At 56.4% G+C, this 13,516-nt stretch overlaps 1 protein-coding gene across 1 annotated transcript; it reads right to left on the bottom strand.

The window, feature by feature from the left end:
• Positions 1-2,206: 2,206 nt before the first annotated feature.
• Positions 2,207-13,288, bottom strand: MSANTD1 (Myb/SANT DNA binding domain containing 1). Its single transcript, XM_012737357.3, has 3 exons — positions 12,094-13,288; positions 8,236-8,511; positions 2,207-6,313 (listed from the first exon to the last, which is right to left on the bottom strand). The coding sequence occupies exons 1-3, from the start codon at positions 12,345-12,347 to the stop codon at positions 6,073-6,075; spliced, it is 771 nt and encodes a 256-aa protein (XP_012592811.3). The 5' UTR covers positions 12,348-13,288; the 3' UTR covers positions 2,207-6,072.
• Positions 13,289-13,516: the final 228 nt, after the last annotated feature.

Consider the following 13,516-nt stretch of genomic DNA (forward strand, 5'->3'; position numbering starts at 1 on the left):
TTTTTTTAGGATCTGAGGTAGTTTAGCATCTTCGGAAGGCATTTCCATAATATCTATTAAAAATCTGAATGTATTCTCCTTTTGATCCAGAAATTGTGTATGTAATAATTTATGCTAAAAAAATTTGCTACTGATTCCTCAAGAAATTAAACATACATTTACCATATGATCCACTTCTGAGTATACCCAAAAGAATAAAACAGGCCAGGCGCAGTGGCTCATGCCTTTAATCCTAGCACTTCGGGAGGTCAAGGCAGGAGAATTGCTTGAGGTCAGGAGGTCTTCCCTGAGCAACAGTGAGACTCCATCTCTACAAAAAACAGAAAAACAGAAAAACTAGCTGGGCGTGGTGGTGTTCACCTGCAGCCCCAGCTACTCGGGAGGCTGAGGCGGGAGGATCACTTGAGCCCAGGAGTTTGAGGGTGCAGTGAGTGAGCTGTGATCAGGCCACTGCACTCCAGCCAGGATGACAGAGCAAGACTCTGTCTCAAAAAAAGAAAAAAAAAATAGAATTGAAAGCAGGGTCTCCACGAGATATTTGTACACACCCATGTTCATAGCAGCATTATTCACAACAGCTAAAAAGTGGCAGCAACCCAAGTATCCATCAACTTAAATGGATAAACAAAATGTGGTCTGTACATGCAATGGAATATTATTCGGCCTTAAAAAGGAAGGAAATTCTGACATGTTACAGTATGGATGGACCCTGAGAACATTATGCTAAGTGAAATAAGCCAGTGACAACAGGACAGACCCTGTGTGACTGCACTCCTCTGAGGTCCCTAGAGCAGTCAGATTCATACGGACAGAGGAGAATGGCAGGTGCCAGAGGCTGGGCAGGAGGAGCGGGCTTAGTGTTTCATGGGGACAGAGTTTCAGTTTGGGAAGATGAGAAAGTTCTGGAGGTGGACGGTTGCACAACATTGTGAATGTACTTAAAGCCACTGAATTGTGCTCTTAAAAATGGTAAATTTTATGTTGTATTTTACTACAGCAGAAAAATGATGAGGAAATGCTAAGGATTTAGAATACTCAATTTACGAAAAGAATAACAGAGTTGAAAGGTTCGTTATATCAGATTTCAAGGCGGATGGTACTGAAGACGGTGCCGTGGCACCAGGAGAGACACGACCATCAAGGGACAGAACGCAGACCCAGGTGGAGACCCACACAGCTACGGGCAATGGGTTTTCAGGGAAGATCCCCAAGCCACTCGGTCGTGAAGGGGTAGCCTCTCTACAAATGGTGCTGTGACATCAGGGTATCTGTATGGAAAAAATAAATCTCAATCCTGCCCTCACATGAGAGCCATGGTAGCCCGCTATAACTTTCCCTTTTCTGCACGATTTTGTGTTTCCCCCGGAGTTAAGGACTGTTTTGCCTGCTCGCACACCGGGATGGCCACTGCACCACTGTTTACTGTAGAGAAAACCTGGAACAGTCTATGTGTCAGGAGGAGCCCCGAGAAACGGTGGTGCTTCCGCACACCAGAATGCGATTCTGCCCGACCCGGAGGAGGGCGCCGTGTCGCGTCAGCTAGGCGCAGACTTTAGGGCAAGGTTCAGAGCGGCGAGGTGGGGGCCCCGCGTGTGTATCACAAACCATGGATGGGGAGGGAGCAACGTACAAGATGGACTGATGGATTCTCCTGAAACATGGAAGGAAAAGTTCATGGACGCGGTTTCGGATTCCAGATCACAACTAACCTTGAGAAACTACCAACCACTTGTCAAGTGTTGGATCAAGGAATAATGTCACAGTTATTTGCAAAGGTTATGAAAATGTTGCTTTCTTTTCCAGATACATATCTGTGTGAAGCTAGATTTTCCACACGCACCTCCACGTGGTACAGCCAAGACACGGCCCGCAGCAGACTGGCACGGAAACTGCGGGCCAGGCCAGCCGGCTTCCCCCAAGCCAGAGATGTGCAAAAATGTAAAACCATGCCACTCTTCTAGCCAAAACCTTTTTGTTTTGGAAAATGTATTTTTCACACAGTTGTCGTTTATGTTAACATGCAATGGGTTTATTGTTTTGCAACGAATAGATATTTTTCAAATATCTCAGGTTTAATGTCTAATAAGGAATTCTAATAAGTATTAATATTGGTCATTGGAACCCATATGAGCAAAAGTTTTTTGGCATCTTTGATAGTTTTTAAGAGCATTAAGGGGTCCTCAGACCTCGGAATGAGGACCGCCGCCACAGGGTGACATATCTAGAAGTGGAGACAATGCCAAATGGCTCCTCCAGTGGCTGTAGCAATTTACACTCCTGCCAGGACACAAAAGTTCCCATTTCTTTTTCTTTTTTGGAAATAGTGTACTTTTACTTATGGCATATAAATAAAAACAAAAACAAAACCTTTCCCCCAAAGGCTACGTAGGTTATTATAAAATATATGTTATTATATCTTTTCCATGCTATAAGTTAGTTTCAATAAATATTTTGTTGGTGATCATTTTCTCCCCGCCAATAACAGTGATGCCATTGCAGAACCTGGGGAATTAGGAGTTCAAAGACGTTCTCTCCGGCGTCCACGCTGTCAGACCGTGGGCCGCCCTCCTGCGGGCACGGGCTGCGCACCCAAGGTCCCCACTCCTCGAAGGCCCAATGTGCCGTCTCACATCGGTTGGCCTTGGACCTATGGCCCTATTCTTTTTTCATGTGAATTTAAACATAATCTCATCCATTTCGAAACCAAAACCACAACATTATTGAGAGTGTAGACGGAATTGCGCTGATAAAGTGATGACATCTCATTTTATTTTGCAGCTCTTGTTAGCATGCTAAGTTTCTCTGCACACGCAGGTATTGTTTTAGATTTTTCAATGAGACTGCAAGTTTTCTTCGCATAGGTCCTGTGCCTTTTGGTTAAATTCATTCCTTGATATTCCATTGTTTTTAATCACAACCTGAATGTAACATTTCTTCATTCTTATTTTTTGCAGGTTTAAGCTGGTTTAAAGGCTCTTGATCTTTTGTATATCTGGGTTTCTTTGTATATAAAACTATTATCTGAAATCAAAGGTAATTCTCACTTCTGCATCTCATCTCTTATCCTGCTCATTTTGTTGACTTATTTTAACACATTAGCTATGAACGTCAAAATGACATTAACACTTCGGTACCAGCGTCGACTATAGTCGACAGCCACAGATGAACGCGCACAGTGACTTTAGCCAACAGCCGTGATATGACTTTTCTAATTTTTCATTTATCAAAATAAAATTGTGAACATTTAAAAATAACGTAATGAAAACATATATGTGTATGTGACCTATTCTGATTTACATTACAAGTAAAGCTGCCTGTAAAGTAAAATAAGCTTTCAGTGCTTTAAAGCTTTCCTCATCACACAAGAGCAAAACAGATTTGTCGTCAATGCACAGCACAAACTATTGTGCGGACTGTGAGTGCCGGCTGTGGGCAAGGTGGCGCGGCCGGTGAGCACCGTACCAAAGTGGTTAAATAACGGCTGAAAGGCAGGCACGTTTGCCTGGCTCCTGATTTTAGCTTTCAGTGTTAACATGTTGTTTTGCTGAGTCTCATCAAATATTTTAGCATTTACTGATATAGTCATTATTTTTTCCTTAATGGACCAACAACTAAGGAAGACAGAGAGTTGTTAACACACCGTGCATGAAAGATGCCAACGCCAGCTGAGCTCTGCCCACCCTCCAGCGGTTCTGCGCCCGCTGCGGAAGACGAGGGCAGCGCCTGGCGTGGCGGAGCAGCAACCAGACTCTCATCAAAGAGAACAAGAAAACAGAAAGAGACCAAACCCCTCCTCAACGCAACTGTGAGAAGGACACATAGGGTGTTGCAATTGACACCCAGCAGTCCCCAAAACACTAACGCACGTGACCGTGACTCTAGGAACACAGAGGCTTCAAGGTGCAGAAATCAGCTATGACATTTAGAATTGCAACTGTGCTACCTCTTACGGGAGCTTCTGGGCTTAACCATCCTGCCAGGGCTGCAGGTGTGGTTGGGGCTCAGGCACTGTTTCCTCCCAGAGGCTTGGGGCAGACCTCCCTGTCGGGAGGCTCAGACCCTCACGGCCGGCTCCATGGGAGGCGTTAGCCAGCCTCAGCGGTCAGCAGCTGGGGGCAGGTGCATGTGGGCTAGTCCCTTGTGTCCACGGCTGGGTTCCCAGCATCTAGGGGGGCATAGGCACCTAGCAGGAGCCCAATACATTAATTAGAAGAATGACTCCCGTGTGGCGGCTTGTCTGAGAGGCAGATGGGTACCTGGGCTAGAAATTAGCTAGAACAAGCTCCCAAAACTTGGCTCTACAACATGAGACGTCTCCACACCCCCTGTCTTCTCAGCAGGTGCTGTAGCGGCTCACACTGGCTTGCAAGAGTTGACTATGAGCATCTCTTCCCAAGTTGGCAGCTGGAAAGTGGCTTCAGTAGGAGAATTTACACCACAAGCATTGGCCAGTGCTCCATCCTGCCACTGGAGCACTGCATGTCAAACAGCCACCAGACACTCTGCCTTTCATCCTAAAGCAAAAGGGTTTGAGTCCACAGCTCGTGGACTCTAGGGGGATCTCTGAGGGGGCTGAGGAGGGGTGGGAGCTCTCTGGTCCCTGAGAGCAAAGCGAGTACTGATTGCCCACCTCTCCCTCCCCACGGGCAGGCCCAGGGCTGTCCTCTGTGCCACCTGGGGGCAGAGGCTGGTCCAGCACCTGGCAGAGGCCCTGGCTACTCCCTTGCCTGGCTGACCTCAAGGTCCCCTGGGGAGTCAGGTGAGCTGGTGCTCACCTCGCACTAGATGTCTGTGTGTCTGTGGTGCATGTGGCCGGGCCCGGCCTCCACACCTCCCCCAGCAGCCAGAGGGAGACTTTCTAAACCATGAGTCAAACTGCGTCACTCACTTGCTGACCACCTACCGCAAAACTTTTCTGTTTGGGCAGCAACTTGCCTAGTTCCAGGGGATGAATCAAACACACCTGGTTCCAGCCTTCTCTGCAACCAGGGCAACCAGTGTGCCTGTGGGGAAATTCAGCTGAGGGGCTGCTGGAAAGAATTTTCCCAGTGGAGAAAGGACAGCGGTGCAGTGAGCTTGCAGCCCCTCCCAGCGCCTCTGCCCTGTGGAGGTCAGATCCGGAGCTGCAGTGGCCAAAACACTCCCGACAAGCTTGGAAAACACCAAATCTCCTTCCTGTGGCCCGCACAGCCCTCGTGGCCTGGCTGCTGGTGACACGGACTCTTTGCTGCTCGTAAGGCTTGCTCTGGCATCCTCCTGCCTCTGGCGTTTGCCCTGGCCGTGCCCAGCTCCGCATGTGGCCAGCTCCTCTGCCTTCTCAGCCGGCCCCTCCTTCCAGTGCACGTCACAACCTGAAATTCCCTCTCTGCTGACCGGTCTGTCTCCCCTGTCTCCTCCACCACGGCCTCTCCAGAGCCTAGGAAATCAGACAGGGCATGTGCTCGAGCAGGCGTTATCACTCTTATTAGTGTCCCTATCAGGAGGGAGGGGAGCTACGTGACGTTTCAGAGAGAGGAGTGAAAGGGCCCTGGAAGGCCGCTGGGGTCTGTGTGGGGTGTCAGAGGTTATTTTAGGGCAGACGCAGAGGCCCCCGGTGAGGGAGGACACGGGGGTCCCCTCAGGAGGGAGCTCACTGCGGCACCGACCCCTCCTGCTGCTTGCTCTCATTTTCAGGGTGGATCGTCGGTCCACCCCCAAGCAGCGAAAGCAAACTCCGCTTCCAGGCAATAATGCAAAAAGTACACGTTTAATATCAAAAGCCATTTCAAGTATCATTGATCGTGACAATGCTGGAGGGCAGGTTCTAGGACGTTCTTACCAGGAGCCACCCGGGAGTCTCTGGCTTGTGTCCAAGGAAGGACGTTAACTCTGGAGACGGAAGTCTGCCTGTCCCCCAGGGCCCGGGGTCCTCACAAGCCCCTCAGAAGGGACATCTGACCAGGAGAGCCCACCAGAGGCCAGGTGGACCCTCTCTCCAGGGCCCTGCCCGGGGGGCAGGCCACTGGGCCCCGCTGGCCCGGTCGGCGTGAGCAGCGCCCCGGCCACCCAGCCCTGGCCGCCGGCCCAGCAGGCCTAGACGCTGGACTTGGCGATGATCTTCTCCAGCAGGTTCATCATGCGCTCCTGCAGCTGCAGGCTCTGCACCTGCAGCACGTGCTGCTGGTCCAGCACGCGGCGCGCCTCGCGGCAGGTCTCCTCCACGGCGCGGCTCAGCCTGCGCTGCTCCTCCAGCATGGCCTCCAGCAGCCGCAGCTTCTTCTTCTGCAGGTGGCCGCTCTGCACCTTGCGCTTCTTCACCGGCCGCTCCTCTGACCTGGAAGGACAGCGCCGCTGGGGACGTGCGGGCCAGAGCCTGCGCACTGGGGCCCTGCCTACCCTCCCAGCCTCCTCATTGGACACATGGAAGCACTGAGGCCCTGGGAGTCAGGTCACCTGCTCAGGTCCTCACCGTCCATGTGTGGAGGAGGGCCTAGAGCCCGCCCACCGAGGTAGTGAGAGAGTAACGGGGTCACGGACACTGCATCCTTTGGGACCCAGGGTCAAAGACGATCTCCACCCCTGTGCTCCGGAAAGGGTGGGTATGCTGGACTGCGCAGGGCACACCCTGCCACAAGGGAGGCGAGGGGCCCAGCCCCTGTTGGCCCCCTGGAGAGGCCACCCCCAGGGAGAGGTGAAGGCTGGGGTGGGACACGGTGCTGGGTAGCGTGTGGCGCTCCAGGCCCCTGAAGCCAGAGGCCACCAGTCCCAGCCAGCCTAGGGCAGTTGGAGAAACTGAGGTCCCAGAAGAGAGGGCCTGAGCACTGGGGCCCTCACCTCCCAGCAGCCTGGAGCTAGATGGCACACCTTGGGGCAGGCAGGCAGGCAGGCAGGCAGGCAGGAGGACAGGCACTGGGGAGCAGGGCTTGTAAGAAGCCTGGGCTTCCCCCACAGGACCTCGAGCCTCTGATAGAAGCAGGAGGCCCAGGCAGCCCAGCCCTGCGCTGTCCCCCAGGCACTCTGCTGTTGGCATGGTGGCCGTCTCTGTCTAACCGGCCGCACTGAAGAGCAGGGAGCTGCCAAATCCCACAGACCCCAAGGCCCTGTCCTGGTGCACGCCTACCCTCTGGCCCACACTCTGTGCTCGGAAACAGCGAGTGACCAGCCAACCCCAGCAGGAGGAGAGTGGAGCTTTGGGCTCAAGCAGGGGGTGCAGGCCCCGAGTCCCAGCTTGCACAATGCCCCAGGTAGCTAAGTCTGTGAACTAGGCTCAGTCCATGGGACAACTGGCCAAAATCTCAGGCCTCCCTGCTAATTCAGTCTGGCCACCAGCAAAGGCGTTTTGTCTGGGGTCTTTAATGAGAAATCCTTTCCAAGAAAGGGGCACTGGGTGACTCAAGCAGCAGCCCTGGGGTGGCGGATGTCGGGTTGGAGGGACGTCCTCAGAGGTGCCGCCTCACTCCACCTCCCATCAGCCAGACTTGGACACCGGGGCGGGGGAGAGGCCGTGACTCACATCCACATTCTTCCTATTTTGTTCTTCAATTAGCCAACTCCTATTTTACTTTGAAAGCCCACCCAAAGGTACCCTCTTCAAAAGCGCCTTCTTTAAACTCCCTGCCCCCACAGCTAGGCCCCCACACCCAGGGCATCCCTCCTGCGTGCTGCCCGGCTCCCAGCTGCTCTGTGAACAGCCTGCGGGCACAGCCAGGCGCAGGCCTGGCATGAAGCGTGGGAGGGACAGCAGAGCACACCCACTGTGAAAGGTGACGAGGACCTCTGGCGGCTCAGCCCGACACCCTCCCCAGTGCTGAGTGTGCAGGGGCGGGGAGGTGTGGGGTCCCAGGCAGCATATGCCTGGGCGGGAGGCTGCCAGGGAGGGCAGCCTCGTCCAGGCCCGCGGACTCCTCCTCTGTGCGGGGCCCTCTCTCCTGTGATGCTCCCACCCATCCTCCGAGAAAGGCTCTGGTCTAGCCGCGTTTTACAGTAAGGAGACTGAGGCCAGAGGGGTCAAGGAACCTTCCACACAGCTAACAAGTGATGGAGCTGGGAGACAAGCCCCGTCTGTCTGTGGACACTCAAGCCCTGGCCGGGCCGGCCGCCTGTCCCTGCAGGCGCCTGCGCACCACCTCGGCCTCCGCAGCCGCCACAGCCGCTGCTCCTCGCCACTCCCGGCCCCTTTCTCCTGGCCCCCGTTCGGGGGTGGGGACGGGCTGAGGCACCGCGGCGTCAGGAGGAGGAAGAGTGAACACACACTACCTGAACTTAAGGGACAGTAAGCTGGAGGAGCTGTCGGAGTGATCGTCCTCGAAGCGGCCTTCATAGGAGCACTGGTTATACGGGAAGTACAGAGGGGTGGACTTAGCAGGCGGCGACAGGGACGCCTCGGTCTGGGACGTGGAGGGCCCCGGCTGCTGGCCGTCCGGCAGTTTGCCATCACAGGACTCGGGGACCTTGGCCAGAATCCTATCAATGGCTAGGTAATAGGGCCAGTCAGGCGGGACAGACTCGCTATCTGTCATGCATTTTAATTTCCTGAAACGAGAGACACAAGAGCCAAGGGTGAGAAGCAGAGCTGGCCCCGGCCCGTCCCGCTTAGCCACAGCACGGGGGCACGCAGGCTCCGGGACCCGGGGCAGAGCCATGCCAGCACAGGCAGGAGCCACTCTCGGCCACACGGGCCTCCCCAGGAAAGCTGGCCAGGCTCCAGGCTCAGGACAACAGCGGACTTAGAAGGAGGTCAGGCTTCAGGACCTGCACGGCCTTCGCTTTCAAAAGGGAAGCATGTGCCCCAGTATTAATGATTTTCTGTAAATGCTGGGGCCTTGGGGCTGACTCCTATCGCTTTTTCCTCACTCTTCTGTAATTTCTAAACTCTCTGCAATGAGCAAATATTGCTTTTTAAATATGTTAACCAGCAATAATAAGGTATTGTAATAAGATACACAAATATAGTTATGAAATATTGCAATGTAGTAACTGTTTCCTAGAGAGAACGCCTCAGGGAGAGAGAGCCAGGGAGTGTGGCTTCAGTGTCCACAGCCTGAGTGCATCACATCTCCACCACCTTGCTGTGTGACCTTGGGCAGGTTCCTTATCCTCTCTGAGCCTCTATTTTCCTGGGAGTAAAATGGGGATGATCAAAGTGAGCCCCTCTCACAGCTGTCCCGAGGATTCAATAAAACAGCAGGCTGGGCCCTGATGTCATTCTTGGCTGACCCTAACAGGACTCTAACCTGGCACTGCTGCTGTCACTCCCACTAGCCAGTGCAGGAGCCGGGTTCAGCTCTGGAACTGGCGCTCTGCCTCAGGCAGTGGGCTGGGCTGGATGGGCCTGACATCTCACCACCCAGCGCCCCGTGCCCAGGGTCTGCACTGTGCGGCTCTGCCCCTCCCAGGCCTCCTCCCACAGACAGGTCCTGCCCCACTGAGAGGGGGGTGGGGGGCAAGTCCCTGGCCTACCCTGGGCCTTCCCACCCTCTGGGAGGCAGGGGCTGGGAAGACGGGGCCCTAGGGCGGCTGGACAACTCTGGCCAGGCTAGAGAAGGAGCCACACGGTAGGGGAGGTCCCTGCCTCCTGAGGCCCAGCGCTCCCCCTACACTCCTGCCAGGGCTCGTCTGCCGTCGGGAGGCCTCAGAGCTGCAGAGTACCGGGAAGCTGAAGTCCCAGGACCAGCCCCCTCAGAGCGGGGGTCTTCTGCCTCCTACACGGAGTTACCTGCCAGGGTGTGGCCATTGGTCACTGGGAACTGGGAACAATGCGCTGGCCCTCTGGATGAGTCGCCCCACAAACAGGCACAGCCAGAGGGTGAGAAGGGGCAAGTGGCAGCCACAGAAGGTGGCTGGCTTTAGGGAGCAGCACCAAGTGCCCAGGGGCCCACCTGGGTGGAATGTTCCCAGCAGAAAGCTGGGGACAGGTCACACAGGGAGGGCACAGGCTGCTCTGCGTTCCTTACGTGGGACGTACCATCGACCCACCCTGGAGGGCCAGAGCTGTACAGACACTGGCACACACGGTGAGGCCTGGTGCCAGGTGTCCACACCAGCCTCCTCCCCAGGATCCCCCTGGCCCCTCTGGAGGCCCCAGTCGAGCCAGTCCACTCCTGGGGGAAATGAGGAAAAGCCTGTTCCCAGCACGGGAGGCCCTCAAATCGTACTCCAGCCAACCATACTTCAGGGAACCCAGCCACCCTCTCAGACATTCTTAGCATGCCAGCCTTAATATATAAAGAGCTCTTATTAAAAAAATAAGAAAGTCTCTGTTGCTATGGGGAGGCTGGGTGGGTGTAGACAAAGAACTAGTCACTCAGTCAAACCTTTGGCCTGTTAAGGACTATGTGACCTTGGGCAAGATCCTTTCCCACTCTGGGCCTCAGTTTCCCCCTTGGTGAACAAAGGTTGACAGTGGCAGCTGTGAGGAGTCGCGGTATGCAGCGCATGCCAGACTGCAGTGCCTTGAGTGGAGGCCCCTACCACCCCCACCCCCACCCCACCCCTGCTGCACCCTCGACTCCTGGGCCTCAGGAACGGAGACAGAATCCCTCCCCTGAGACTCTGGAGAAGGCTTTCAGGATAAATAATGAATAACCTCGGCAGAGGCCACTCAGAGCCGGCCGGGGAGGCTGCCTATGGCTTCCTGACTGGGGGATGCTAGGATGGCCATCGCTGCCTCCACCATCCTCTGAGCCCCTTCCTTGGTGCTCCAGGCACTTGAGCGGGGGCTGCAGAGGCCATGGTGGCTGCAGGAGCTCTGGACAGACGTCTGTCCCCACCTGTGCCTCTGCAGACACCCAGACTCACATCGCACCCTGAGATCAAGAGCCGGTGGCTCAAATCTACCATCATTTTGCTAAGCGACTCTGATGCCAGCAGACCCCGAGCAGCTGCTTTGGTTCCAGCTTTAGGACACAGGGCCAGGAGTCAAAGTGCAGAAATGGGCCTCTGGGCAGGCCAAGCCCGGACCCGCTCAATGTCATAGAAAGTTAAATCAATGCAACTCAAAGTGGGGCCGCCAGGGCCTGCTCGTGCCTGGGTGACCAGAGACGCGGGGGCTGGGGCTCCCTGCTGCTTTGCTGGAGGCCATCTTCTCCCCTGTCATGGGAGTGGGGTCCTCTCCCCACAAAGTGTGACTCAGGTACCCCCAGGCAAACCTGCAGGCCTATCTGTACCAGCCTCCCTGCCTCAGGCTCCCCACCTGAGCTTCCAGCTCATGCCGCTGCCCTCAGTCCCTGCAAGCCCCTCCCCAAACCTGAGACCTTTTCCCTACCATGACCCCAGACTGCCTGTGCCAGACAGGCTGGGGTTCACCTGCTCCCTCCTGGACGCCAGAGCTGCCCCAGACCTGCGGGTGTTTCCAGCCTTCCCCTCGGGCTGCCAGGCAGGGAGGGCCAACCTGGGATGCTGCGAAGACAGAGGTGGTGGCCGGGCCTGGAGACCACTAGATTAGGAGTCGCTGGGGCCAGTGCCGGACTCCACCTCTTTCTCCCACAAGCAAGTCCCCACCCATGAGCTGGATGCTGTCCTGGCCCCGTGGGCATTTGTTTTAGACAGATTTTGCTCTGTTGCCCAGGCTGGCATGCCGATCTCAGCCCTAAACACCCCTTTCCCTGACCCAGATGCCAGCCTGAGCTGGGCTCTCAGCAGGGGCTCAGTTGCTGCTGAAAGTCACACAGCGTCAGGATCAGACAGGACCAATCTGGCCTGGGAGCCAACCCTCCTTCTGGCCTCTGGCCTCAGTTTCCCCACCTATACAGCAGGACCCCGACAGTCCTGCTGAGTGTGGGGGCTTAGTGGCGGGGAGGGCAGTGGCAGCTGCAGTCTGCTGTCTGGGGGAGGGGTGCCGCCTGCGTGGGCAGTGCCCAGCCTTGCAGCCTCCTGGCCCAGGCTCTGCAGCAACCCTGGCCCAGGGCGTCAAGATCAGCCCGGCCTGCCACCCCTCTGCTCTGTGCGCAGCCTCCTGCCCTCCTGGGCCTGGGTCTCCCCGCCCACCGAGGGCGGGCTGCACGTGGTCTCAGCCCTCCAGGCTCTGTCCACACAAGGGCAGGGGAGAACAGGTGGGCCGCCTGCTCCGGACCGCATGCCCTCCCAGCCTGCCCGGCCACGCCAGGCCCCGCCCACCTGTACTGGAAGGTCATGTTGGTGATCTTGATCTTGATCTCCTCGCCCAGCCTGCGCTCGCCAGTCATCTCGAAGAGTTTGCTGGCCATCTTCTCGTACACCTTGGCGTTGCGCTTGGTCTGCTTGAGCTCGTCAAAGAACTCCTCCCAGACAAGCATGAGGCCGCGCATCTCGGCGTCGGTCCAGTTGCGGGCCCGCCGGTGCTTCTCTGTCTGAGGGGACACCAGGTAGCCAGGCACTTCGGCAGCTGCCATGCTGGAGGCGCCTGGGGGTTAAAGATCGCGCTCAGGCGAGGCCCAGGCGGGCCCCGCGGACCATGGGCAGGAGGCGCCACCGGCTCGCTGGCTTGCTCGAAGGCAGCTCCGCGCTCAAAATGGGGCCTACATCTGACAGGCAGGAATTTAGTTAAAAGCTTTTAAACGGGAAACGTCATTTTGATGTCACGTTTCCATAGCAACAGAGCAACTGCATAAGCTACAACAACAGAAACCTTTTAACTGAAAGCCCAGGAATCAGGGCTGCGCTGACGGGCCATCAATATTGCAGCAAGCAGGCCAGCCCGAACCCGGTGGCCGGACAGGTGGGATCCAGGCGGCCGCCCCCACCTCAGCCTGGCCCAGCCACTCAGGCCGAGAGGGGAGGTGGGGTGGACAGAACAAGGAGAAAGGGGTAAACGTGCATGGGGAGGGGACGGGGAAGGGGAGGGGGAGATGGGGAGACGAGGCCCCACTGCTGGCCCTGGGCAAGGTGGCCACTGGCTCAGAAGGCGCCTGCCAGACTTCACTGAGGGGCCCCTAGGGTCTCGGGGCGCCCTGGGGGCCTCGGGGCGGCCTGCCTGGCAGTGTAGGATGGAGACGTGGACATAGACCTCTAGCACTAGCCAGGTGGGGACAGCACCAGACAGCGGAGGGAAGCTCTGTGCCAGAGAGAAGGAAGAGTTTGCCGGGTAAACCCAGAGAGGGCTGGAGGGCACTTCCAGGGAAGAACCAGCCCTCAAGGCTGCACAGCAGGGCATAGGCCAGGGCACACAGGGAGCTGACGGGCTCCAGACATGGTACCACGTGAGCGGGGTAGCAGGGCAGAAGGGGGGCTTGACGGCCAGGATGGGGAGTGCGCCTCTGCCTCTGCAGTGCTCAGGGACGGAATGTCAGGGGACCTCAGCCTGGCGAGAGCCTAGCAGCCTTGCAGAAGTGCCACCTAAAGGCATTGGCATCCCAAATTTAAAAGCTTAAGATCAAATAAGATTTGAAGATCCCATGGCAGCTGTGCTGGAGGGGCCATGCTAGACACGGCACCCAGCCTGGATCTGGCGTCTGTGGGCCCAGTACCCTGTCAGGAGTCCTGCCTGGCCCCCCAGTGTCCAGGCTGTGGTCAGCAGAGGGACTGCAGGAGGCCACCTGCCCTCCTCGGGCCTCACCAACCA

The sequence above is a fragment of the Microcebus murinus genome, chromosome 16, assembly GCF_040939455.1.
Source record: "Microcebus murinus isolate Inina chromosome 16, M.murinus_Inina_mat1.0, whole genome shotgun sequence".
NCBI lineage: Eukaryota > Metazoa > Chordata > Mammalia > Primates > Cheirogaleidae > Microcebus > Microcebus murinus.

What these genes read in the sequence shown, in the direction of transcription:
- MSANTD1 (XM_012737357.3), bottom strand. Translation starts at nt 12,347, where the DNA reads ATGGCAGCTGCCGAAGTGCCTGGCTACCTGGTGTCCCCTCAGACAGAG. An exon ending in AACATGACCTTCCAGTACAG is followed by an intron (nt 8,512 to 12,093) that starts GTGGGCGGGGCC and finishes CTCTCGTTTCAG; the next exon opens with GAAATTAAAATGCATGACAG. An exon ending in TTACTGTCCCTTAAGTTCAG is followed by an intron (nt 6,314 to 8,235) that starts GTAGTGTGTGTT and finishes CTGTCCTTCCAG; the next exon opens with GTCAGAGGAGCGGCCGGTGA.